The sequence below is a fragment of the Dermacentor silvarum genome, chromosome 5, assembly GCF_013339745.2.
Source record: "Dermacentor silvarum isolate Dsil-2018 chromosome 5, BIME_Dsil_1.4, whole genome shotgun sequence".
Taxonomy (NCBI): Eukaryota; Metazoa; Arthropoda; class Arachnida; order Ixodida; family Ixodidae; genus Dermacentor; species Dermacentor silvarum.
Genome location: NC_051158.1, coordinates 38351049 through 38378364, shown reverse-complemented (window position 1 = coordinate 38378364; position 27316 = coordinate 38351049). Strand labels below are relative to the sequence as shown.

The 27316-nt window shown below is 46.7% G+C and overlaps 1 protein-coding gene across 1 annotated transcript in view; it reads left to right on the top strand.

The window, feature by feature from the left end:
* LOC119453291 (solute carrier family 22 member 3) overlaps positions 1–27200 on the top strand; it is a 27841-nt gene extending 641 nt beyond the window's left edge. The window contains exons 2-12 of the mRNA XM_049667704.1: positions 5329–5434; positions 5933–6340; positions 8840–8943; positions 10626–10780; positions 12434–12602; positions 14895–15042; positions 15652–15740; positions 18647–18861; positions 20409–20590; positions 22628–22773; positions 24778–27200. Of these exons, the coding sequence (XP_049523661.1) occupies positions 5329–5434; positions 5933–6340; positions 8840–8943; positions 10626–10780; positions 12434–12602; positions 14895–15042; positions 15652–15740; positions 18647–18861; positions 20409–20590; positions 22628–22773; positions 24778–24865 (1810 nt within the window). The 3' untranslated portion in view covers positions 24866–27200. The remainder of the gene's footprint in view (positions 1–5328; positions 5435–5932; positions 6341–8839; positions 8944–10625; positions 10781–12433; positions 12603–14894; positions 15043–15651; positions 15741–18646; positions 18862–20408; positions 20591–22627; positions 22774–24777) is intronic.
* The last annotated feature ends 116 nt before the right edge of the window (positions 27201–27316 follow it).

Below are 27316 nucleotides of genomic sequence, written 5' to 3'. Positions count from 1 at the left end.
TATAACAGCTTTCCTTTGACGCCGTAGTGGCGCTGCAAGCGCAACACGCTATCCGCAAACGCAAAGCCCTATTCTAAAGCTCTTCACTCCTGCATGCCCCCAACGCTAACGCCCGCAAAGCTCTTTGGGGGCTCGAACTTTAGGGGCCCCTATTCTAAAACTCTCCATTGTTATTATTCTCAATGTTCGTATTATTCTCCATGTTGCGTTTATTCGATGCTGCTGGCCGAAAGATATGTGGGTGCAGGTTTATTTCGCGGTTAAATTGCGGAATCATTGTCACACGACGCACTGACAGCTCTTGCGGTATGACTGGGCGCAAAAAAAAAAAAATGCTTCTTTTAAAAGAGACCGACAACTAGCCAGAATGTGCTGTGAGACGTTGGTGGGAATGAAATGACCACGATTTATAGTGAGAGCACTCTGTTACCGATTTAAGTTGGAATTATAATTTTCAATTGGCAACGAAAGACTCGAGACGATTTATTGGTATCCCTTTTGAAGCGGGTCGGTGACAAACGGTCACCTAGCCGGCTTGATTTACTCAGGTATGCTGTACAAGCTTTTCATTCTAACATTTTTGTGTACATCTCTCTAACCTTTTTCTCTTCCTCAAAACTCCTCTATCTATCTTGTACCGCTACCTATGCCTGTAACGAATTCGGTCCCATCAATCTCTTCCCGGCTTTTCCCCCACCAATACTCTAAACTTCTCTTGGTTATCTCGACCGCGGACCGGTTGATGCTTCCGTCCAATTTAAATCCAAGCGCTTCTGGAAGGTGTATGTTGCCTACAGTCATTGCAAACAATGCATGAGTGCATGCAATTCTCGCGTCATTCACCTGGATCCTGTCTGTACGGGGTGATCATTTGTAAGTTTTATGGACCTTTTGAAATATCGCCTGTGCCAGATGGCATAATTCTTGCCCTTGAGCTGGATTATTGAAGAGGCGGACATTACTAGCACGAGAAACCGAAACACATATTCAACTCATTAACGAAAATTCAGTGATTATCTTCTGAATTGATTATGTTACGGCACATATTGCAATTTACGAAGTGTAGACGTTGAGCTGACAAGACGTATCCACTTGAAATGAATTCCCCGGCTGACTCCAGTTTCGAGATATTATTTCTGAAAGTGTGGGTCGAAATACATGGGCATTCCAGTCACTTTCGTGTCTAAATGCATAAAAGAGCGGTTTGTTAAACAAGTGGAACAACAGTGCACATTTGAAATGGAAAATGGGACATCCACCCAATCGTTCCTCGCGTTCCTCGAACGAAAAGCCTCGCAGTTGAAGAAAAATTCGTCATGGTCCGGGACTCGAACCCGGGACCACCGCTTTTCCGGGGCAGCCGCTCTACCATCTGAGCTAACCAGGCGGCTAACAGAGGGCAGGGCGAAGTGGAATTTATCAACAACTCGAATCAAAGGCAAGTGTCTGACGTAATAGTTGAGCGGAAATCCGCTAGGAGGAGAGAAGTAATTAAATGGAAAATGAGACATCCACCCAATCGTAGCAAATGCTACTAGTCGCACCACTAGTGTCGTAGCAAATGCTCGTAGCAAATGCTCAGACTTCGCATCACTAGTGTGATGCTGCCCCCACTTTTCTCTTAATGTCAATTATAATATCGGCTATACCCGTTTGCTCTCTTATAAACACAGCTCTCTTCCTGTCCAGCGCCTCCTATAGAGGAGGCGCTGTTCTGTCTCTTAAAGTTAGGCCTAACATTTTTCATTCCATCGCTCTTTGTGCGGTCCTCAACTTGTTCTCGAGCTTCTTTGTCAACGTCATTTTACTTAAATTACACTAATTAATAAAAAAACTTAAATGAAAAGTTGTACGTCTGTGCGACTTCAGCACATCTCAGAGAGAAAAATCTCATGTATAGCTCTGCTTATTTGAGCGTGTTTTGTATCTTGTCTGTGTTCACGAGCCTCAATTTACGGCACGTTTCGGCCTGTGTCGTGGCATGCTTCAGCCGGCATGCCACAAGGCTTACACCCCAGCAACAATGAAAAACTTTCAGGTGTGCTTACCGCACGCAACACCGCTTAATCCGCCGACTTGTGGCGGCAATGCCCTGAAGTCGGTAAGGGCACACCGCAGGCCCTCAGGAACATCATGCAGATTTTTGTTTGGTGCATGGAGCTCTGATTAAAACAAATACACTTTTATTTAAGTTGCGGTGGTAAATTAATTAGCAGGTCCACCACACACGCACAAGAAATTTCGTATTGTTTTCTGCTTATATTAGCATAGGCCCGCAAACACCATCACACGACGACGATATATATATACATACTGCGACGCTCAAATCGCGCGATGCTATCTCATTATCTTCGCTAGTATAACAACGATGGGTAACTTCAGTGTCAGAGTACTTCTGTCACTTTTGGAAGTCGGCTGATCGTATCTTTACTCGGTGCAGTCGCAATCGAAAAGCGCGCCACCCGGTCACTTAATATTTTCATAGCGGAAAGGGCTTTCGACACGTTTGCTTATCGACTTGACCGCCGCACGGCGCGCAAATTTGGCACCAACCGCCAGGGTGCCAGAAAATAATGGGAGGCCCCGAACAAGAAAGGAGGTGAACCGAGGCAGAGAGCACTGCGCCAAATGTATAGCAAGGTAGGCGAGTCGGCGCTCCTATAATATTTTACTCCGTGACCTTGACCTTGACCCTGCTCATCGTTGCACACGGGCCTCATGGTTGTACTAAGGCAACGCTAAGCACCCGAACGCGTCGATTAAAACCTCCAGGGAACCGAGCGCACGTGGCCAAATCCACCTTGTTTTCGAGAGAAAAAAAATGCGGAGGCCCGGGATGGCTCCACGAAGGGTTTTTGGCTTGCAAGGCTGGTCGCGCGTTGCTCCGCTCCTGCTCTGTTCACTTCCTCCAAGTTGGCCCGGCAGCTGTTTCGCCCGAGCATCTCGTATGATACCAGGCGTGTTGCACTAAACGTTGATCAACGGGGTGTCTGGAAGGAACGCAATCGACAGGCTTAAGAGTTCTTTCCTGTTCACTGTGAATGAAGCAACGTCTCTTTTTTCCTTTTCCTCGCCTAATTGCCGGGAAAACATGTGTATCAAGCGATGTCGTCCATATGTCATGTTCAGATTGTTTAGTTTCTTCTCGGCGACGGAGGAGTCATTAGTAGGTGCTATCCTTCGGGGACCTCGACGTGTTCGTTCAGTCGAAAGAGGCGGGTTGCCCCCGTTTTTTCTTTGACATTCGGGTGACGTCTGAGCCAAGTTTGCCGAGACAAGAACCGCAGCGTGCATGTCTACGCATTACATCATGCGCAGGCCAGCTACACGGCGAAAGTTGCGTAAAACCGCGTGTCAAAACACCTGTTGCATATACATGTTGAAAGCAGTTCAGAAGACACGTTGTCGTCAAAATTAAAATTAATCCGGCACCCTGCACTACGGCGTGCCTCATAATCAGAACTGGTTTTGGCACGTAAAACCTCAGAAAGAAGAAGAAAGTAATGGTAATTAAAATGTGTCGCATATATCTCGAAACTGTTCTGATTTTAATCGTGTTGCAAGTTTGAATAAAAGGTTCAAATGTTTTAGTAAGACGAGTGGGAATGTAGACGGTGGTGTGTACTTGGTCGGTGCGAGTATGTCTTTGTATGTAGTGGGTGCACTCCTTGCATTGTTTGTCACAGTGTATTGCATCAGGCATAATTTTCAAATGCCTGGGTGGGTGCTTTTCAAGCCTGCCTGAAGTGAAATAGTTGATGTTCTCATTTGTAATGTTCCGGTAGAGAGCTTTCGCATGGAGTCCATGTTCTGTAAAGTTCACAAAACTTACTAAATAATTGAAAATTCGTTATCTATTCTGCATATGTATGCTCTTTATGATTATGAATATGCAATACATGCGGTGTAAGTTAATTTTCAGTCGACAGAATTCATTGGCGTCTGAAAGGGTTAATTTAACACCGTGGTCTTCTTTAAGACTTCTTTGGATGCGTTAATGTGTGATGTCATTTGTTCCTTAGACTGCTCTGTCCTCGGGATCAGCCCACATTTTTAGTCTGCACTAGCTGCGAAATCAGCCCATATATTTTTCGTTGAGCAAAGTCACACTTCCGGTTCCGGTTCTAGGCGCGCGCAATTTGAACATCCGGGTTTAATTTTGACCTTTGCGATCCAATTACGCTTTATTACTACTCCGTACATATAGTTCTACGCTAACTCAATGCGCTTTTTTTTTCGCTCAATTTGACGCCGTTTTCTAGTTGTCGTACGTACCCTTAGAAGGCTTCAAGTCGTCTAATTTGACGAGGCGAAACTGGCCAGATACCCAGATCCCACAAAACACAAATCAATCTTAAGTCTCCGAAGAAAACCTTGTCCTAAAAAAAAATGTTTCTTTTTTAGTAGTGGCCTGTGACCCGCGGTGTGCTTGTTTGCATTCATTGCGCCTTTTTCTTCCTGTCATACGACGGAGGCATTGATATCGATCACGAGACAATTTTGAGTTGTATAGCTGCGGCGCATTCACATCATTTATTTTGTCGTCTTCTGGTTGCTCTATGCTGTTAAAAGTGCCATACCAACCATATAGGGTCAACCGATCTTCGAGACGACGTTCGTGGCCTTCGCTCTCTTTCTGAGTCCGTAATTAAATATATATACATAGCCCTAACCAACACGCTACACGCTTTGCACACGTCGGAAGTTGAAACTACAGGCCCGAACGTTTACGAAATGTAGTCACAGACGCGGTTAGGCATTCATTGCTTGTCAGCGAGAGCTTGTCAGTGGCTGACGGGGAGTGACTGTTGAAACGAGGTAGTAGATTTGCGGTCACGGGCGTAACCGTCACTCTAGCTCGAAACCGGAAACGCGACTGCGAACAATTCCCGGAGAAGAGCTGGTAATCGTCAGAACTTTGGCGTATACCTTAATTAGCTGTCTTCCTCCAAAACCACGGCGCTCTAACTTGGGTGATAACTTCGCTGATCCTGCGAGAACATTCTGCAGGACGTGTGCCCAAGGCAAGATGCCGACGCGGAAGCGACGTCGACGTTGAATGAGTAAAAGAAAGAGACACACTCCCTCCAGATGCGCTCCAAACAGTGAAGGTCTCGTTTTGGGTTGTCGCGATGCATTTTGGCACCAGTGAGCTATTGAACAACGGCCCGCAAAAGCCGAACTAACGGAAAATGAAGGAAACTAGAGGGAACAATGCACTTACACAAGCGTGAGCGATAAGTTGTATACATGCCAAGTTGGAGCGTGACAAAAGAAGTCGTAAAGTTTGGCCTACGCACAACTCTCTTTTCTTCTCATTTTCACAAGAGACGTACGGGAAAGACGCTTCGAGAAGCCTGGCGCGACGACAGTTCTCACGCCCAGCGACAGGAAGCCCTCCGTGACTCGAGTGCAAGACTGTTTACAAAACAAGGTAATGACTTCGGGTATTTCTCCAACTTTTTTTATCGAAACCGGTGAAGTGGATCACTATATATATCAAGCATTACCATCACGTTTTGTTTTTATGTAAGGTGAATGATTAAAGACTGGCTCAACGAAGCTGCCAGTGAGGCTTAGCATAGGCTAGCTGAAACACGAGAGGCAAGTATATGAAACCAGTCTTTCGGTCTAGAATTGAACAGACAGCGCTAGACGCTGAAGCTTTAGCTACCCGAGAACTTCAAGCTGAGGAAGGATTCGTTTAACGGCTTTGTATACGGAGTCTAACCGGACGAGAATGAATCGATGTGTAAACCGACCGAAGTGACGGAGGAAGTGCAGGCGGAGAATACAAGGGGAGAATCTCAGTTAATGACAACGCGAGAAAGCCGAGGAATATGAGAGCTCAGGAAAGTCTAAACGATCTTGTAAAATCACGTTGGAGGACACGGGTTCGGTGTAACTGTTTGATGTCCCACGACATTCTCAGGGAGGTGCGCCACAAGTTTCGCCCAAGATGGACATCTGCGGCGTCATCGGAGAGTACGGAAAGTTCCAGAAGAACATCTTCTGGTTCGGCCTCGTTCGAGGCACCTTCATGGGTTTGCATCTGGTCGTGTCCAGCTTCATCGCGCCCGACCTCGACCACTGGTGCGCTGATCCCGACCACGTGGTCTCGACCGGGAATGCGACGACGACGTTGGACTCCTGGAGGTCCTCGAACCAGTCACGTGACTCCCGGTATCCCGACGAAGGTGATGGCTTGGAACGCAGCGCTTGTTCGAGGCGCCCGACGACGGTCACTGATGGCCAGCTGGTCGTCACCGAAGGTGCCTTTGTCGCGTGCGAAACGTGGAACTACGGGAACAGCTTCTCGGGCTACACGCTGGTTCAAGAGGTAAGCAGACTGCTTTCTTGCAGCCATGATTGTACGCCACTCGTATAGCAGACTTGAGAGGCGGTACGAAACCGTGCATCACGTAGAATTTTCTACAAACATTACTAGAAGGAATCCTGGCATTGCGGTTGTTTAGGGACCAGGGGAACGATAGTTAGTTCATGGATTTGTTTCATCTACGTGCTTTTAGATTCAGACGTTCCTGTGACGTTATCTATTGCGCATTATCTTTCTAAATTTACAAGCACTAATAGTTTTCTAAAAAAAATAAGACAGTCTCTGCGTACAAGTGCAATCATTGCGAATTGTTCCATTGATAGCGCCACACATTGTTGAAAGGGCTGATCAATTTGCGAAGTCACAAAGCAGTTTGAAGCAATTAGGACGAAGTTTAGGCAAATTCATGCGCCAGCCAATCATTGGCTGAAGAGCCATACTTGCATCTTCCCCGTAGACACTAGCACGATACTTTCGTGCAGTAATTTTTTGTTGAAAACTCTATGGTGCGCATAACATTTCATTATTCCCAACTTAATCAATGCACCGCTAGCGTTACAGCTGTGAAGGACGCACTTTCTTTTCCCAGCCATTCTCGTCGTAGGAAGGTACAGTCGACTCTCGTTAACTGGACCTTTGTGGGACAGACACATTTGGTCGAATTATCCGGAACGTCGAATAAACGAACGATGACAAAATGAGCAATTAAAGCTAAATTGTCTTTATTACTTCGTCTGTCATCGAGGACAAAAAAAGCTAAATCGTTTTTATTACTTCGCCTGTCATCGTGGACAGGATACTTCAGTGCATTATTACAGTAACTACACACGTCAACGTTGATCGATGTGGCTCGCCGACCTCCACACTGTCGTCGGCGTTGACAAATTGTTCAAAAGAGACGACGATTGTTCAAAAGCGGAAGACGTCATAATCACTGCACGACAGGCTGCTAGCGTCACCGTCGTGGCTTAGAGAAGGAGTAGCGCCGTCTGCAGGAATTTCTAGCGTTTTCAAGTTTTAGTGACCGGTAAGTGTGCGATGCAGCACCAGGAGAGGCCGAGTTAACCGAAGCGGCATGGTTTTGTGTTCGAACTAACCGAGGCTTTCTTTCATAGCAATATATGGTTACTCGCCGGAACTTTCCAGTGCATTCGAATTAAGCGAAAAGTCGAATGAACCGATTTTGAATTATTCTGAGTCAACTGTATTTTGTTTTTCTGTATCTCACCACGGTTTACTATCACAATGCATTCCTTAAGAGAAACCTTTAGCTCGGGGGCTCTTGCCTGAATTTTCGGCAACGGAAAAATTGTTTTTATTGATAAACATGGCACCAATGTTGGTGAGGTTCATTGGATATCAAAAAGAAAGACTTAAAACGGAGTGGCTGGACGAAGCAGATTTTTATTTAGGGCGTTAATCTTTTTAGAAAAATTCTTTAAGATTGCAAAATTGCATAATCTCAACTGTCAAGTTTACAACTCTACAACTCAGGAATAAAATGCAACATCACAATTCTATAACATGCACCAAATATTACGTGTAATGAGAACGAAATTGACGTATTGTACACCACTGAAATGTACCACTAATTTGTGAGTGGGACTATTGCAAAACCGCTGTAGACGCTGTAAAAGTTCACGTATGCTCTGAACTCATATATCAAATTTGTACGCTTTACATGTTTTAACAGTTGCAATTTACAGAAATGCGGTACCTGTTTTTCGTGTAATGTTATGGATCTCTAAATGTAGCTATGCATTTTTTTTTTCAGAATAAGCATTTCAGGGAATTTTTGCAAACAATTGCAAGTCCATAATAAAGAACAATTCTTCCTAGCGTCATTAGAATTTAGCTTTTTCTTTCAAGTGCTACAAATTTCATTCATATCTGTCCAGCGGTTATATATGACGCATACATATACCTTTTCTTAGTATGGGACATAGTATTAAAGCGATGTAGCTTTAAGGGCCCGGTTACGCAGAAAATCCGGCGTTGACCATGAGCGAAAATTTTCTACCAATCACAGCACGGCGCGCCACGTTTCCACGAATCACAGAGCGCTGCGCGGCACTCGGTTCCTTGCAGCACCACCAGATGGCACTCGCCTCCGCGCATCCGCGGCCTCGGCCGTGCCGAGGAAAGAAAACAAAGAACCAGAAAGCTCGCGTTCGTGAATGGCCTTCGCCGCAAGCGTTTCCCGGTAAAGATTAAAGTTGCACAAGCTGCAGTTGCCGGGAGGCGTGAGAAGCAGTCAGGGATCTTTCAATGCTGTCACGTTCTACACGTAAAGGTGAAGCTTAAGCGTCTCCCAATTGTTTTTGTTTTCGGTCACGAATTCGTGCAGCGCGAAGTCTCGCCTTCGTAGCGTTGCCTTCAGCACAAAAACACTCCGTAAACGGAGTAGACACGTAGTACAGGGTGTTTGAGGTTCTCTAGTGACGTTCGTTTCGGCCAATCGCATTGCCTCAGAGACTCGCATTCGCCCTTTCTCTAACGCAGTGGGACCTGGTGTGCGAGCGTGCATGGATGCGCTCCCTGGTGCAGAGCAGTGTCATGACTGGCATGCTGGTCGGCTGCTTCCTGTGCTCGGCCCTTGGAGACAGGTGACGTTCGATGGCGCGAGTTGACGCACAATCGTCGCGATTCGTGTGTTTTGAGCTATAATTGCGGTGGCTGAATAGTGTTAGCTGAGGGACTAGCGGCACCTATCGGCTAGCGGGAGAAATACCTCGTGCGACTTCCGAGCGAGGCGGGAAGGAAGAGATCACGTGACGACGAGCGTTCGAGGCGTGAAGACGCGGCCGCCGAGATGCGTATCATGTAATCTGAATGCATCGTTAATAAATCAAGTTGTTTTTGGTCATCGATCGTGCCATCATATGCGTCAACCCCTGACAATAGTCGATGCAAGATTTAAACCGTATATATATATATATATATATATAAAAAAGGCGTCACAGGTGAACCGAATGCAAGTAGTAATTGGTTATTTCTTTGAACATATGAAAATGGAACGAAAGGAAATCACTGCCGACCGCACTATACTATAGTGTAATGGTCTGAAGCAGTCTGCTGACACCTGAACGGCGGTCAACAGTGGAGGGAAGGGTAGACAGTGTGCACAGACGCGGGGCATCGTGGTCACGTGGTAAGGAGCATCATGGGTCACCTGGTAGAACGCGACGACGGCGTGCTTTAGGTCATTACTCGTTGGAGAGGATGAAAAATAAATACAATTGTACGGATTGCATTATCTTGTGTAGCATTTAATTGAGCGCTTCACTAAATCTTCGCTTCATAGAGATGCCAACGTGTGCATTGGATGCGCATATATATATATATATATATATATATATATATATATATATATATATATATATATATATATATATTCATTGACAACGAACGCGTATCGTTTGAAGGCGAATAGATTTCTCTGGCTCTTTCGCCCTTTTTCATGGTGGTCTGATTGTCACCGCCGATACAAAGGCTCAATGCAACAGGCACGTGGTCTCGCGAAATCGAGTCATGCGTTCGCGGGCGAAGTTGCGGACCATAAGTGCGGCCTCCCCATTACGACGACAGAAAAGTGAAATTCTACGCTGGAATGATGAGCGGCAACGCAGTCAGTTGTGGAAGACGACGACGACGACGAACGCTGGAGCAGTGGCACGAGCGCGTGCCGCGCACGAGCACGAGCGCCACCCGAGGGGCGCCAACGAGCCAGCTGCGGAAGCCGACTAGGCTCGAGCCAATGCTGATGATGTTAATTTTCTGTACACAGGCGATTTCGCCTAGCCATATACGATTTCGCTTAGACATATAAAGCTTCTCACGACGGGCACCGGTGCCGTGATGGTGCACAGTTTGAGGCGATGATGCCTGTGTGAAGCAGGCCTCACCGGGCGTCCACTAAGATAGCTGGCCCCTGCATGATATTAAACGTGCCTCCGTTTCTTATTACATCTGCGGCAACTCATAGCGGCGATAATTCGCATCATCATGCGTTGAAATATTCTTTTTTTTTGTGGAGCTGTATTTCGCATCCGCTGTTTTATGTCTTGCTGCTTATAGTGCAATGTCGTTTAAAGGCTGATAGCTTTGACACAGCCCCGACCACTTAATAGTCGCTTGGTGCATGTTCTCACGATTGATGAATGTGCCGCACCGTTTACTTATTGTTTGTACCTTCGCTTGTGGCTTGGACGTGTTGCTTGTAAACTGTTCCCGACGATCCACAAAGTTAATTGAATTAAGTGAACGTTTGGTTTCGGGTTCGTTGCAGGCTGGGCCGCCGTCCCTTGCTCGTGGGCTCCTGCCTGCTCACCAACATGGCGGGCCTGGTCACCGCAGTGGCGCCCTCTTTTGGCGTCTTTCTGGCGGCCCGCGTGGTGCTCGGAATTTCGTTGGCCGTGATGCAGACCGCCTCATTCTGCCTCTGTAAGAACAGACTCACAGAAACGCACATACGCACAAACAGACGCATGTACACACACAAAGAAGCAACAACAGTTAAATATAAAAGAATCTTCTTTTTGCAGCGGAGCTGTTAAGAGGAGTTTTACAACGGGTTTCGTGCGGCAGCGTGGCTGATATTAAGTGTCAATCGAAGGATTAGGAGGTCAGAAACGAACACAGCGTGCGTCGGGACCCCGAAGCAAGCGTGTATGACAAGGCCGGCAGAACGCCCAGCCAGGATCGGTAGAGCCGGTGCAGAATAGAGGCTCCTACTAAGCTCCGATGCACAGCGAAGGGCTCGAAAAGACTCGGGTACAGCGAATAAGTTGCACGTGATATAGCGAAGCGGTTGAAAGGTTTTCGGTATACATCTCGGGCCGTGGCAGAGCGGACCCTTCGGACTTCCCAACGGTGCGACAACAGCTTTATGCGCAGCTTCACTGTCTTCGATGTATAAGTTGCTCGGATGTGCATACCTTCGAGAAGGATGTTTAAACATTTTTATAACCTCCGCTCTTTAGTATGCCGCGCGGTGCATTTCCAAATGCACTTCTCCGCGCTCTGCGTTTCGCGTCAATATGTTGTTCTTCCGTGTTATTGCCGCTGCTGAGAGCAAGTGGTGGGCAGAGGACGGCGTGCGTGTGAGGCGGAAGCGTAATGCCTGTGACGTCATTTCTCTCGCGGCAGGAAGTGTGCGGCTGCTTCGAGGATAAGAGCGCGCGAATTCTCGTTTGAATTTTCAACCGTTTTCGTTGCTTACATTGCCGTGATATTTTACAGACACGGTCGTCACCACGTCATCAACGTATACGCATCGCGAATGTCTGTTTGCAATGCCCAAACCTTCTACGAAGGTCTTTACGGATACGGACAGGCTATTTCTGACCTTTTCACCTTTTCTTTTACGTTAAATGTTAAGTCCTAGATCTCGAAACCCTAGAAAAAAAAATCACCGTACTCTGGAGTGGTCACTCCAGAGAACACCGCAAATCACTGGAGTGGCCTAGATAATTTGGTGTATTAGTACTTTTACGAAGCAGTTCTTTAGAAGTGTATCATGTTAGGCTAGTCGCTCGGTCGTTTGACGTGCTGCTTGTCGTTACGCGGCTTGATGCAGCACGATGGTGCGTCATAACGTGAGGATGTTCCGCTCGCACGTGACAAATTTCTTCGTCATGATATCAGTACGCGTACACCACCTCCTGGATCACGAAACTGATTTGTTTTGTGGAAGAGCTATTGCAGTAAATTATTTATAGAGGGCGTTCTGGGACTTGGAAAAATATTTTCTTGGGTTTCGAGGTCGAGAGCAATTATTTAACGCAAAAAAAGATAAAGATAGGTACTATGTAAGTGCTCCTTTAAAATCCCCGACCGCCGCCTTTTCATTATGTAGCCGTCTGCAGGCCATTTCCTTTGTAGGAAACCTTGTACTTTGTTTCTTTGTGGGTCTCGTGGGTCTTCCTTTGTAGTCTCGTGTTCCATAATCGGGTGGGTTCGAATTTTTTTTTCTTCATGAACCTTCATCCACCTTGCGGGTTTCCGTAGAACTAAATTGCAATATTATGCAGGTGAGTATTGGAACGCATACCTCTCTGCCACGTGCTACCCCACGTGACCGTGCGCAATACGCAGTGGTGGAGGTCACTGGCCCCAAGCACCGTACACGGGCTGCGGTTGCCTTCACCCTGGGTTTCGCCCTCAGCCTCTTCCTGCTGCCGGCCACCGTGTGGGTGCTGAAGCACTGGCGTCACATCCAGGTGGCCATCACGCTGCCGTTCATCGGCATGCTGGTCTGGTCCTGGTACGAACCGGAAGTTCATACCGCTTGCGAAATTCAACCTCCAGAGAAGCAGAAAGAAAAGATTCGTTGTTTTTTTTGAGCATCAAAACTTTCAGTTACGTGTATTTTTTAAAAGCATCTTGTGAGTAGATCCGGCTTGTAGGATGCTGGTGTACAAATCCGCGCTCCAACGAACGGCCTGCTCTGCGTGACAGAAACCAATCTCGAAGGCCATGCTTTTGCAGGCTGCATGCGCCGGAAGTGATTTGCAGGAGTCGAAAACAGATCATGCCCGCCATGCTTCAAATGCTATTTCTTGTAACCTAGGGGCTTGTAGCAAGGTTTTCGTAAAGCCAAGAATATTTGTCCGGTAGCCTCGTACGTAGGATGCAAGTGGGTGTGCCTTCACTGCACTACACCACCGGACAACGATTCTCGGCCTCATGGATTCTTACAACTGACCCCTACCAACGTACATTGTCGAAGCCGGCCTGGATTTTCATATTTAATACTTCGATATAGCAAGGGGATCAGATAGAGAGGATGAAAGCATGTGTTTCTTGCTACTGCATTTCACTTCTGTATAACCGACAGCAGCATAACTAGTACGAATTACTCGACAAAAAGATTATGTCATTGGCCCAATACCGAAATAATAAAGAAGAAAACATAGGAAGTTAGGCTGATGCCTGTTATGACTAAAGCACAAAGGAGACTACGACGTGAGCACACAGAACAAGACTGCTGCTTTTATTAATGAGAGGTGAAGCCGGGACAGTAGCAAGAGGAACCATAAACACGGGCGCGTCTTATCTCAATACACGGAAAAGGAGAAATCGGTTTTCTGGGCAACCACTGCGCCAAGTTAGATTAGGTTTGTTACATTTAAAAGAAAAATTTTAAATATATATGTCGTCTGGAAACCAAACTTCGATTGAGGCCACTTATTTTATACAAATTGTTGAAAAATGTAAATTTTCTGAGAACAAAACTATCAAGTGTAAAGCTCTGGAACTCAGCAATCAAAAAACGACGTCACAATTCTGTAAACTGTATCTAATAGTACATCTAAAGCGGACAAAAATGATTATTATACATGGCTATTAAATACTCCCCTAATATGTGAGTAGGACTTTTGCAAAACTGTTCGTAAACATTTCAAGAAATTCACCTAAGATATAAATTGATAAATCAAATAGGTTGGATTTGAATGCTCTAATGGGTGCACTTTACAGAACGGCGATAACTGTTAGTGGTGCAGAGTTACGAATTTGTAAACTAAGACGTGGTTCATATTTTTTAGCTTACCAATTTCTGGCAAGGTTTGTAAAAATCCCGGGCCTAAATCGAAATTCCGCTTGATACAGTCACTAGAATTTAACATTTTCTCTTAAATGCAACGAAATTCATTAAAATAAGTCCAGAGGTTGCCTCATAAAAGCATTTCAACATTTTACATGTGTTTGAATAGGCTGCACAGTAATTGGCCCTGAGCTAAAGCTTCCTATTAAAGGGCACGCCTGCATCACATAATTCAGCACATTGCCGTTCACATGGGAGCGATCCTTTCTTTGAAGGAATAGAAATCGTAATAAAGCAGAAGGTTCAACAGGCACATGAAGTCATTGAGAACAAATCATGATTTGTGCATTTCTGTTCTCTTCTATACGTCTGGTTGACCTTGAAGTCGGTGTGCTTAAAATATTTGCTCCACACACGCTATAACACGATGCGCAACCCAGGCTAGCTTTTTGTGTTTAATTCTTTGCTTCAGTGAATTAAACTTTCTTGTGTTAGTTCAGCGTCTTCTGTGTGCCTTTCTTTTTCTCTGCGTCGTCCTCATAATGAATGACGCTTCGGCTGTTCGTACGGTGGCATACACACATAAAGTAAGAGGGAACTATTTTATTATCCTGCTATTGATAACTCTCTTTAGTGCGCCCTGATACTAAGGCCACGCGGATCGTGACCCCTCTGTTTTAGTTAAGTCTGGACGGCGGCTCTGTATACCACGAGGTATACCAGGAATTATGTCATGTACACCACCTGGTATACCAGGAATTATGGGTTGTATACCACCAGATATACCAGGAATTAGGTTATGTATACCACCAGAAATACCAGGAATTATGTTATGTATACCACCAGGCATTCCAGAAATTATTTGATGTATACCGCCAGGTATACCAGGAGTTATGTGATGTATACCACAAGGTATACCAGGAATTATGTGATGTATACCACCACGTATACCAGGTATTCTGGGATGTATACCACCACGTATACCAGGTATTCTGCGATGTATATCACCAGGTACCTGCCGGAGTCGCCCCGGTGGCTGGTGGCCACTGACAGGATGAACGAGGCCGCCGGCGTTGTCCTGCGTGCGGCCTCGGCCAACGGCATCGAGATCCAGGAATTGGACTCAGCGCTCCGGCAACTGCGAAAGAAGATATTGCAGGTGGGTAGCATCGTACTCTTCGTAGCGGTAAAAAAAAAGAAGACTTGCTCACCTCGATAACTCCTCCAAGGTGGCGAGTTGGCTAACTGCACGTTGGTCCGTTGATCACCCACTCTGTTTCGGTAGCGCATCTTTACTGTTCAGTGTCGACCAGGTGTTTGCCCTTAATGTTTTGTGGTATAGAGTAATATTACTCTTGTAGAGATGCAGAGGTTACACAGCGAGAGGTTACACAGCTCAGGCAACACAGGCACACGGCTTCGACCAACTCGTCGTCGTCGTCTTTTTCGAAGCAGTGCATACTGCTCGTTCTTCTTCAGTACACTCTAAACACAGTATATACACAGTGATAGCAACAGGCCTTTAAAACGTCCGACAGACGTCAAAATAACTAGTTAGCCAGCTAAATTAAATAGCCCACTCGGTTGTTTCGTTGTAACTGGCTATCTCTGGTTGACCTGCCTACCTTTCTATGCATCCTTTCTCTCTCTTTGAGAAATAATACATGGTTACGGTGTGTCGTGCAATTATCATAGCCGAAGCGCATGTCGATGGCGATAACTGAACAATGTTCTATGACCTCCGGTTACTTCATGCGGCCGTCACCAGGAGAACGAAGAGGCCGAGAAGGTTCGCTACCTGGACCTCGTGAGACTGCCCACGATCCGACGCTACAGTGTCATCCTTGTCTACAGCTGGTGAGTGCGCGTGACGCGCATATAATTGAAATATATGCCGAAACACTTCGCATTTCTGTGCGTCATATTTTTGATATGGCATATGGGTTGCATGTGTGCACAATACTGAAAGAGATGAGCCACATATTGTTATAGCATGAGCTTGCAACTATACTCAATGCTATAGACTTAAAGATTTAAGCACTAGCTTCGCCAATAAAACCGCACAGCGCCTGCCTTGCGTGCTGCGATAGTTCCCGAGAGGCGCCTACAATTCGCCTACGCTTTGACGTCCACGAAATGAGGGAACGTAATTGGCCTGGTTCATTTACATCCAAATTGTCTTCTGGAATACATGCCGAGAACGCGGTGTATATGTCGCAGTGTTTTTAGTCGCCAACTATAGTTTTTTTGCCAAACGTCCCTAGATATGCCGTGTGTTTACTTTCTTTTTTTAATGTGAAGCAGGTCAGAGCAAGGTCACGTGCAAGAACGGGAAAATTTTGTCTCCACTAATTAGCGCAATTCCTAAAGCCGCCGGACATAGCGCAAACAAACATCGGATATAGTGCGAATTAAAACGGCGTGCGGCGGCAGTTGATGCACGTGAGCGGCGACGTTGGCTATAAAACAACATGGCATCATTGTGATGCTGTCACCGTCATTCCACTGCTCTCATGGACATTGTGATCATTCTTTGGTCGTCATGTCATCTTCATCTTCCCGCTGTTTTCATTCTGTTGTCACTGCGTTGCACTATCGTCATCATCAAGCCGTCTTCTAGCCGTCGTCATCATCATTTCATCGTCGTCATGCCATTGTCAACATCGCGTCGTCATCACAAAAGTCGCCGTCATGCCGTCATGACAGTTACATCGTCGTCATTTTGTCGTAACGATTGCAGTTTCGTCAGCCCATTGTCGTATATTGCTCGTCACGCCGTCGCCGTGATTCCGCCGTCGTCATCCTTCGTCGTCACGTGGTCGTCGACAGAGCGTCGTCACCATACCACCGTCGCCACTCTTTTCACACATTTGCGTCGTCTATATACCTTTCAAAAATGATTCGCATGCACGTATACAATCATCAAGCATGATTTCTGCCTTCATTTTTAGACCACACAGAATTTTTAGAAATCGCCTGTGGCAGATGAGGCAATTTTAGTTATTGAGATGGATTTTAAAGAGGCGGACTTGCACGAGAAACAGAAATGCATAATCGACTAAATTACAAATATAATTGATTACACGTTTAGTTAATTATTTCACGTGACGTATTGCGCTTTACAAATTGTAGCCAGTGAGGTCGCAAGGCGGTACCCACTTGGAACGAATTTTCGAGATGACACGATTTACGAGATATTCATTCCCAAAGTGCGAAACACGATATATGGCTATTCCAGTTAGTTTTGTGCTTCAATGCAATAAACAGACGTTTCTGAACATAGTAAGTAAAACAATATTGCATTTTTACCGTAAGTTTCACTGCGCATGTCACGAAATCCGTGTGGTCCTTACAAGTCGTTCCAAGTGGATATGCCTTGCAAAATCACCGGCTACAATCCTTTAATTGTAATGTGTGCCGTAAGGCAGTTAATTAAAAAGTTAATTATTGAACTTGTGTTCATTAGACGATTATGCATTGCGATTTATCGCACGAGTAATGTCTGCCGCTTCGAGTAATCCAGCTCATGGACTACAGTTGCGCTATTTGCGACAGGCGATTTTACTCACTCACTCACTCACTCACTCACTCACTCACTCACTCACTCACTCACTCACTCACTCACTCACTCACTCACTCACTCACTCACTCACTCACTCACTCACTCACTCACTCACTCACTCACTCACTCACTCACTCACTCACTCACTCACTCACTCACTCACTCACTCACTCACTCACTCACTCACTCACTCACTCACTCACTCACTCACTCACTCACTCACTCACTCACTCACTCACTCACTCACTCACTCACTCACTCACTCACATGTAGTGTGTGTAAAAGGCGAAAAGCTTCTGTAGCGAGGCAGGCGGAGATCACCTCTGATAGCTACTTGATCATCACTGTATATACTAGGGCGGAGGAAGTTAGTGTTCAGGAGGCTTGGGGCCAGGGTGGCCTTTACACCGGCTAAACCTGTACTTGTATATAGCTGGCGCACTTTCCACTGGGTGTGACGTGGAACGCTCCCGTCTCCTACTGCAAACTGACCCCAGCTACAGTGAGAAGACCAGTTATGATCGCTGGGTAGATGACAAACATATCACAAAAGAGTGCTTGGATTCATGCACAGCACTGACCTCACAGCATACATAGGTATAACAGACACGAAACATTACGCTTTAACCTCCTAAGAACCCTTGTATAATGCATTGCACATTGCCTTCAACTATTTTTCGAAATTTACTAGGAAGTGATTACGCAAAATATTCATTCTGGGTATGTAATACGGTGCATGTGTAACTGTAAAGAAGTGGTTTACTCATATTCTTTTCGTCCGCTTTCGAGAAATTTGACACTGAATTTATCTGTACCTTCGTTTCGTCACAGACGGCCGAACTACCCGTGTCTCGAAATCACCGAGATTATGTGAAAATACCGGACGCCGCAGCAACGTGGCAATGTACTACACGTAGTTCCATCTTCATCTCTGTGCTTAAGCAATGAAATGCAGTTTTTTGCCATAGTAAATATGACATTATGGAGATAGTGGAGACACAGAGAAGCAGCTTTCGGCGTCTAACCGTGGTATTTAAATTTCGAAAATTGTTTATTCAAGTTCATAACATAACAGTAGACAATAGAAACCACCTTGAAGAGCGTTTATGTCCCGTAGTTGTGTTCGGGTCTCGGAACGTTAAGGCCTGGCGTGTCTAATGGCACGATCAAACCACACCCGACCGGGCCCTGTCCATTGCAGCGTGTCCTGCGGTGCCGTGTACTATGGCATCCAGCTGTCCATGACCAACCTGGGAGGTGACCCCTACGTGGGCTTCCTGCTCTCGGCAGTGGGCGAGGTGTCGGCCGTGGTCCTCTGCTACAGCACCGTCCGCTGGTTCCGCAGGCGTCGGGCGGTGCCGGCGCTGTACGCCGGAGCAGCGCTTTGCTCGCTCGGTCTGGGACTCATCCCGCGATGTGAGTGCACAGTGTAAGGCCGCTTACAGCGTCAGCGCTTGCTATAGCGTTTTCAGCGAAATTAAAGCCCACATACTGTCTGTCCGATCTACGTCCGCAGGACGAAAAATTGGAGGACGCTTAAGCTTCGTCTTTAAGAGTAGAGCGCGATAGCGTTATCGGGACCCGTTCGCATCGCATCGTTTGCATACGGCAAGTAGGCTTCATTCACTGCAACTACGAACGTGGGAAAGCCAGCTTACAAAGACCAAGCTTACACCGATTCCCTTAAAGTCGGTTTCACTTTTACACTGAAATGCATTGCTGGAAAGACGTTTTTCCAGGGGGAATATAAGTGGTCTTATATTAAAATGTGAAGGCCCTAGCACCTTTTTTTATTATTTTATTAACTGTTTGCTATTGCCCCGACGCGCGCAGGTCTGGTAGAAATGCTGGAAAAGGGTTTTGTGTTTGAGTTGCCTCGTAGCAGAGTTAGGTTTTCTCGTACAATTGCAATCCCACGCCGATTGGTAAACAATCCAACGGCGAATCCGACGCCGAATGGTAAAGTCGTACTTTACCATTTTTCTGACGGATTTCCCTGTGAGAAATTCCATTTTTGTTCACAAAGACGTTGCACCACGTGGAGGGCCTGCGCGGTAGATGTGGTTGGATGATTTTCTCCGCCACCCGCGATCACACGCCGGCTGCCGACGCCGGATTTTGTGCGACACGGGGCCCTAAATGCTATCGCGTTAATATGGAAGATCGCACACCAGTCACTGTGGCGCAGCGCGCCGGTTTGTGACACTTTATAAAGCCCCATCGAGTGGTTTATAAACCACTGGCCCATCGGCCTTACCCTCTCTACCCTTAAGGAGAACCGGTACCTATGTATACTGTGCTGAGGAGAGCATACGTCGCCTTGAAAAAAGACAAGTCCACTTGTCGAAACGTTGGCTCTTGGTTTCACCTTGTTCTCGCTTTGCTCATCAAGTACGTGTAAAGTGTCACCATCGAGTTGACACTTTATAAAAAACTGAGTAGACCTTGAGTATTGTTTTTTTTTTGTCGCCATGGTCTTCTTAATGAAGCTGCATGAATGTCCGGGGGAATTGATGTTTGACAATTATCCACCTGTAGCCTAGCAGGCTCCAATGCCAGTGACCCATACCGATACTGCAGGCCCTAGCTGAAGCGTGAAATCCCAAAGGTATTAAACACGGGACTACAATAAACCTTGGTAGAGCTAAAGCTCACCGTGGCACCTGGCGCTTGTCATTCTCGACGTTTTTATAAGAGTCATCTAGCTTCTTCAGATTTTGAGCAACCTCTGTGACGCGATGTTCAGCATCTGCTAGAGACTTCATTGTAAATCCTTGCGGTGATTTAGGCCTTTCGCTCTCACCTATTGCTGTTCTTAATGCGCGCGTACAGATAGTTTGAGTAGATCTGCATCATGTTCTTTTTTCATTTGGTTCTGCAGTCAAATGGCAAACTTCTGTGAGCACTCTCTATTTGGCGTGCGGCGCTCGCCAAGCGTATATTCATTGGATTGTTGCGCGCAGCCCTGACGTGGCTCCGCCAGGCAGACGGCTTTGTGGGCAAGATACTGTCCGGCGCCGTGTTCACCGTCACCTGGCTGTACGCGGCGGAGGTGTTCCCCACCGTGATGCGCACCGTGGGGGTCGGTGCTTGCCTCATGGGCATACGGGTCGGCTCTGCTCTTGTGCCGTTTCTGCTGGAAACGGTGAGAGACGTCTCGTATGCGCGGCAAAGAAACGTGGTGATCCTATGATCAACTATGTCATATACAGAAACAGCGAACAGCCGTTAAAAGCCAGGGCTGCAGTGATGATACATATAGGCTATTGTATGTACAGTATACGTACGGAATGAAACGTGGCAATCGGACAGTCGCGACTGCGGTAGACCACAGACCGAACCCGCCGTGGTTACTTAAGGCACTACGCCGACACGAGAACGATTTTGTTCTGCCGACTGATGACGCGAGCAGTTTACAGGGCGGAAAACGCTGTCGCCAACAGTCGGTAGACCAAAATCGGTGCCGTGTCGGCCTATGGTGTGAAAGCCTTTAGTGGATATGGTGTTGGGCTGCCGAGCACGACGTCGCGGGGTCGAATCCCGGCCACGGCTGCCGCATTTAGACGGGGGCGAAATGCGAAAACACCCACGTGCTTAAATTTAGGTGCACGTTAAAGAATCCAAGGTAGTCCAAATTATTCCGGAGTCCTCTACTACGGCGTGCCTCATAATCAGATCGTGGTTTCGGCACGTAGCACCTCACAATTTAACCACAGACCCACTCGCCGGCAATCGGAAGCTGTAATTCTGCTCTAAAGACACTCTCACTCTCACGGTATACCACAATGCAACACCTTGCTTCCACTGGCATCCATAGGCGGCGCTGCGAGCGCCGGCGACCACGCGCTCCGTCTGTCGCGCTTCATGAGTACCGTACTTTTGTATGTTCAACGTATGTGGTTATTTATCTATAGTTCCGTGTGATGAGGTCTTGCGCGGAACCTATAGAAAAAGTTGGCGCAATTGTTCTGCTGGGTGACGCCGTCGATCACGTCACAAGAAAACTTTGGCAGAATTGCGAGAAAGTTATCTGCGTGAAGGCAGTGTACGCGACCCTTTAGGCACCTATGCCGCCGCGACGTGTGAGGATGGCGGCATGTTCTAAGGCGACGGGACCGTACAAGGGGCAAATTGGAGGATCGTGTGGCGAAGAGTTTTCTCCATAACTGCGATAGCGTTTATATGGACACTCCAGGCGAATTTCTACCGTCGGCGTCGCCGTCGCCGTGATGTGACCTTTTAAGCACCTATGCTACCGCGCCGTGTGAGGATGGCGGCATGTTCTAAGGCGGCGGGACCGTACAAGGGGCAAATTGGAGGATCGTGTGGCGAAGAGTTTTCTTCATAACTGCGATAGCGATAACTGAATCGCGGACACTCCAGGCGAATTCCTACCTTCGGCGTCGCCGTGATGTTTATGTTTATAACGTCCAAGTGCGATAACATCGCGGCCGCAAATAGATGCAATATTGCCACGCGAAGGGCCGCTAGAGGCACTTTGCGTCTATTCGCGGGCTTTTTTCACGCTCGGAAAAACACTTTTATGAAGCACGTATTGAGCAACAGAAAGCCGCATCGGGATTTATTCATGTTGCTGTGAAATTTTCTCATTGACACATTACATCTAAATACAATACTTGAGAAGTTGATTATTTAATTAAGACTAATTATGTAATTAAACGGAATGCAAAAAAATAATCTGAGTATCTCCAAGCGACGGCAAACAACATTACCCTGGTTCTGTCAAGCTACGTGGCATTTCCTTGTTTTTAAAGTTTGGCTAAAGTTACGTCTGACACACTGTATAGCGCTATGCCGTAGCCTCTTGGGAGAATAAGAAGTAAATTTATAAACTCAGCTACTCGTGTTATTAAAGTTCGCGTTCACGCTCTGTTATTAGGATGAATATCAATTGTACCATGTCTGACACTGCTGTACGCCTTGTTGGGAGCGAGTGCTAGCCAAGCTTCTTTACAAGCTATTTTTTTATTCGCTTTTCCTACGCGGTTATATAGATATCACTTACTCGCTCCCTCCAACTCGAGGTTTTTAAGGCCTTCCAAGGGTGTACGTGCCCTTTACAATATAGGTGTGGAAAAGCTGTGACGCGACACCGTCGCGCTTCTCTGTGCTGGTCCACGTATACGTGCGATGTGTGACTGTTTCTGATCTTCGACGCCAGAGGCGCTACGCGCACGAGTCGGTGCCCATGACTGTCCTGGCGGCCATGTACGGCCTTGCGGCTGCCCTGGTCCTGCTGCTTCCCGAGACGTTCCACGTGGCGTTACCGGACACTCTGCGAGAGACCCTGGATCTGAAGAAGAGCAAGTACGCGAGGCATACATGCCGAGTTTTAACTCTTTTGGTGGGGCATATGCTGGATGACATTGTCCTACTCAGCAACAATGGAGACGAATTACAACAAATGATTGAGGACCTTAATCGAGAAAGTGTAAGAATTGGGTTGAAGATGAATATGCAGAAGACAAAGATAAAACACGAATTCAGGATCGCCAGTCAGCCTCTAGAGTCTGTAAAAGAGTACGTTTATCTAGGTCAATTACTCACAGGGGAATCGGATCACGAGAAAGAAATTTACAGAAGAATAAAATTGGGTTGGAGTGCATACGGCAGGCATTACCAAATCCTGACTAGGAGCTTACCACTGTCGTTGAAAAGAAAAGTGTACAATCATTGCATTCTACCGGTGCTAACATATGGGGCAGAAACTTGGAGGTTAACAAAGAAGCTCGAGAACAAGTTAAGGACCGCACAAAGAGCGATGGAACAAAAAATGCAAGGCATAACGTTAAGATACAGGAAGAGAGCGGTGTGGATCAGAGAACAAACGGGGATAGCCGATATTCTAGTTGACATTAAGCGGAAGAAATGGAGCTGGGCAGGCCATGTAATGCGTAGGATGGATAACCGGTGGACCATTATGGTTACAGAATGGATACCAAGAGAAGGGAAGCGCAGTCGAGGTCGGCAGAAAACCAGATGGGATGATGAAGTTAGGAAATTTGCAGGCGCAAGTTGGAATACGCTAGCGCAAGACAGGGGTAATTGGAGATCGCAGGGAGAGGCCTTCGTCCTGCAGTGGACATAAAATATACGCTGATGATGATGATGATGCTGGATCCGTATGGTTCTAACCACGGAGTAAGATTGACGGGAGCGCCGACTCGCCTATCTTGCAGTGCGTTTGCTGTGGGCAACTATATAGTGTCCGAGAGATAAAACTCGCCCAACGTTCCGCCGTGCTCTCTGCCTCCTCTCCTTTCCTTCGCTTTCCGAGGACCACTCTTCCATTTTCGCTCTTCCCTGGCTGCGGGTAATGCAATTTCATGCCGCCTTGCGGTCAAGTCACGAACTGACAACACCGAAACCTCATAAGAAGCAAAAAAAAAAACTCAGTCAGGCACACCGAGCTTTGTTGCCCGTGTCGCCCCGTGAAACGCGGTGGTATCGCGGCGCAGCTGTTCGCCTGCAAATGCGACTGGAAAAGACGCGACCACGGATGCTACCGACAAACGGGCGAAATGCGAACAATAAAAAAATGAAATGATAGCAAGATGTTATCGCCTTTGGACTTTATACGGAACATCACGGCGACGATAACGGCGACAGCGACGGCGCTCTTCGCAATAATAGCCTGCCATATAAGCAGAAAAGTGGCATTAGCGGTAAAAGGCGCCGGACGACGGCAAGCCGGTGCATTGAAATCAAAATAAAGTGCTTTGTGCTTGGTTGCTCCTTTGGAGGTGAACCCGCGTTGTTGTCACATAGAAAACACTCGTAAACGATGCGCTATATCCACTGATGACATCAAATGCACAATAAAACTTCTCTTGTCGGATTTATTGATAGCTTAATGTTTAATTCCATACAGGAAGTAAGATAGATGGTGCTATCTATCTTACTTACGAAGCACCATCCATCTATCTTACGAAGGCTGTTTTCTCATAAATGAGAATATATTCTCGTTTGTGGGAAAACAGCCTTCATGTTTTTTCAATATTAGGACTCATTTCAAGCGCAAATTATGAACCAGCTTCCAAGAACGTTGCATCATTTACCAATAAAATTTTCCTTTATGTGGAACTGTCATCGTGTATTATAGGGTTGACGGAATAGCCTAGCGCACGATGCTCGGAGAAGAGTTATACTCTGTGCGCCATAGCTGTGCGCACGCGCCTGGCATCGCTGCTTTCGCAGCGGCAGCACGGCCCTGACCGTCTTGCTGGTCGACGCTCCAGCGAGCCGCTTGGAGAGCTGTACTAGAATAGTTGAAAAACGCTTCCTGCTTTTCTCGTTTCTTGCTCTGCTCAGAAAAGCCAAGCCACGCCCATCGGCAGGGGAGCTGGTGGACTACGAAAGAGTACCCGCCGGAAACGGAGAGACCGAGGGTGAACCGTGACTCAGGACTCCGGTTAGAACACCCGGCTCACAGACAAAGTCACGAGCTCAAGCCCCACCGCAAGAATTCTTGAATCCACACCACCTTCGAAGCTCCGCTTCGAACTCTGGGCAGGCGGCTCGGGTATACCTTCTTGTCGCCAAAGCCTCCGAGATCGTGAAGTGCGCTGCCGGATTTCGGGGGCCATGTTGTCGGGAGGGGAATCGACTGTCGCGCTACCGATGAACGACCGCTAACGAGCCCATAATAGCGCAAACTCTGTTTCGAGCGCGATCGAGTCAGATAAGGGCGATTGGTTCATTTGCCCAGGCTGCGGAAGGGAGCCAATCGCGGTCGCGAAATTCGATCCCCATCTGGCTCGATTGCGATCGAAAGTGCTCGTGTGAGACCTGTACTAGAAACAGCACTAGGACTAGAGTGACGAACTGCTCGGTAACACCTGTCCTGTATTTTCCTAGACGGTTTCTGTTTTCGCTGTCATGACTTGCTTGATTTTCGTTATCTGACAAGAATGTTCATCTACCCAACACAGAGGTGGAGATTGATTTACCATAGATAAGATAGAGGAGGCATGCGCGGCGTGAAGTTTAAGAGCAGCAATATGTTATGGCTTGCCCTAATGCGATAAGCAGGCGGCCCACGACACCGGGAACTCGTTTGAACAGCTACAAATAGCAGCACTTCCGCTTGAAGACTCGGTAGCAGCTCAACAGATGTTTCCATTCCATGTATATTACTACATATACAATTCCACAGTCAGTACGAACGTTGTGCCTGCTTTGTCTACAGCGGAAATGTTGTCGAATAGACAAATGTCTGAACACACAGCTAAATTAGATTTGTTGCATTTCAAAAAAAAAAAATGAATCGACAGATTGCAGCGATTCTTTCGGTTCTGAATTTATCTACTGCAATAGCAGCAGGCTCTCTCAGCGAACCCAGCAATCTCGCTTGCTCCCGAATTATTGTCACACTATATCTTTTGACAAATAATTTATTTGTTAAGCGCACAACGCCATTTCTTGTCCGCCAAAGTGTTGCTTGCTATGACTTCCGAAGTAAAGGCACAGACGCAGCTATTCTCGGAACCTGCGAAACGCACAAAACCTCGCACAAAGAGCTAAAATCAAGCTCCTTCCGCCAGCTCTATACCGCTATCTTAGGAGGAAATGCCGCATAAATTACAAACACAGTCAAAACTTTGGGAGTACATTTCAATGAATGTACCTTATGGGGTGCTCGCACTGAGCATCTGCAAGGTAAGATTGCCCGTATAGTTGAAATCGTGAGAAAACTTTAGAATTTATTGCCTGTAAAAGCAAAGCTTACGTTGTACCACGCATTAGCCGAATCGAAATTCAAATGCTGCATTTTGGTGTGGGGCAGTACAACACAGATAATCCTCATGTAGCTCTCAGTTATGCGGAAGAATAGGCTTAGAGCCACTGCTGCCGTGCCTTACTGAACACATCCTGAACCATTGCTTACCGCCTATCGCATGATGCGCTTATCCATCATCTACCATTACCGTCTTTTACAGCTATGCAAATCAGATTGAACACGGCATATTATTTTCATCCAAAATGGCCTAACCGCCACATCAACATTCACTACTACCCTACACGGCACCTCGAATACTGGTCCATGTCTCCAAGCTAAGCTCAACCTGCTTGATAACAGAACGCTCTCGGATAAAAAAAAAAAGTTGCTTGGACCATGGCCTATGCATTCTTGCGTGCAAAAGGCCACAAAAGCCCTTCTGTAGTTTGTGAACACTGGATTGTACGAACGCTTGTGACAGCGGAGATTCTTCTGTGACTGTCTCTGCGAATGACTTATTTTTCTTTTCTCTCCTTATCTATTCTTTCCCTTTCCCCCTCCCCAAGTGTAGGGTAGCCAATCGGGTGCGTCCTTGGTTAACCTCCCTACGTTTCCCTCTTCGTTTCTCTTTCTCTCTCACCCACGTACGAACAGCGGTTTTCAAACTCTAAAATATACATTGCCTTCTTTACTGAACAAGTTTGACGTATCTTACACTTCTGTCCGTGAAATTTCTTACAACTCCCTTCGAAATATCTCGTTCATTTGTCGTACATTGCCCTGCCGCTATTTCTTATTAAATGTCTACAATGAGATATTGTATTTATTGTATGGTTCAGTTTATGCTACTCTCTGCGTTTTTTTTTTGTGTCTTGCTTGTAAATAGCTTAGCCCTGTGCTGCCTGTTTGTGTGTGTACTGCTGTAGGTGTGTAAACAGGGAGGGGGGGGGGGAGCACCGTCAAGCTGCGACTTGGCGGCTTTTCTTGCCTTCTTCTCAGCCGTCCACCTATGTATGCATGTCTGGAATAAAGACTCAGATTCAGACTCAAGTTGCCCAGCGCTAACACTAGCGTGATATACCGGGGTGCTAATTTTTAAGTGCACCGGCAATTTTTCAAAATCGCCGGTGG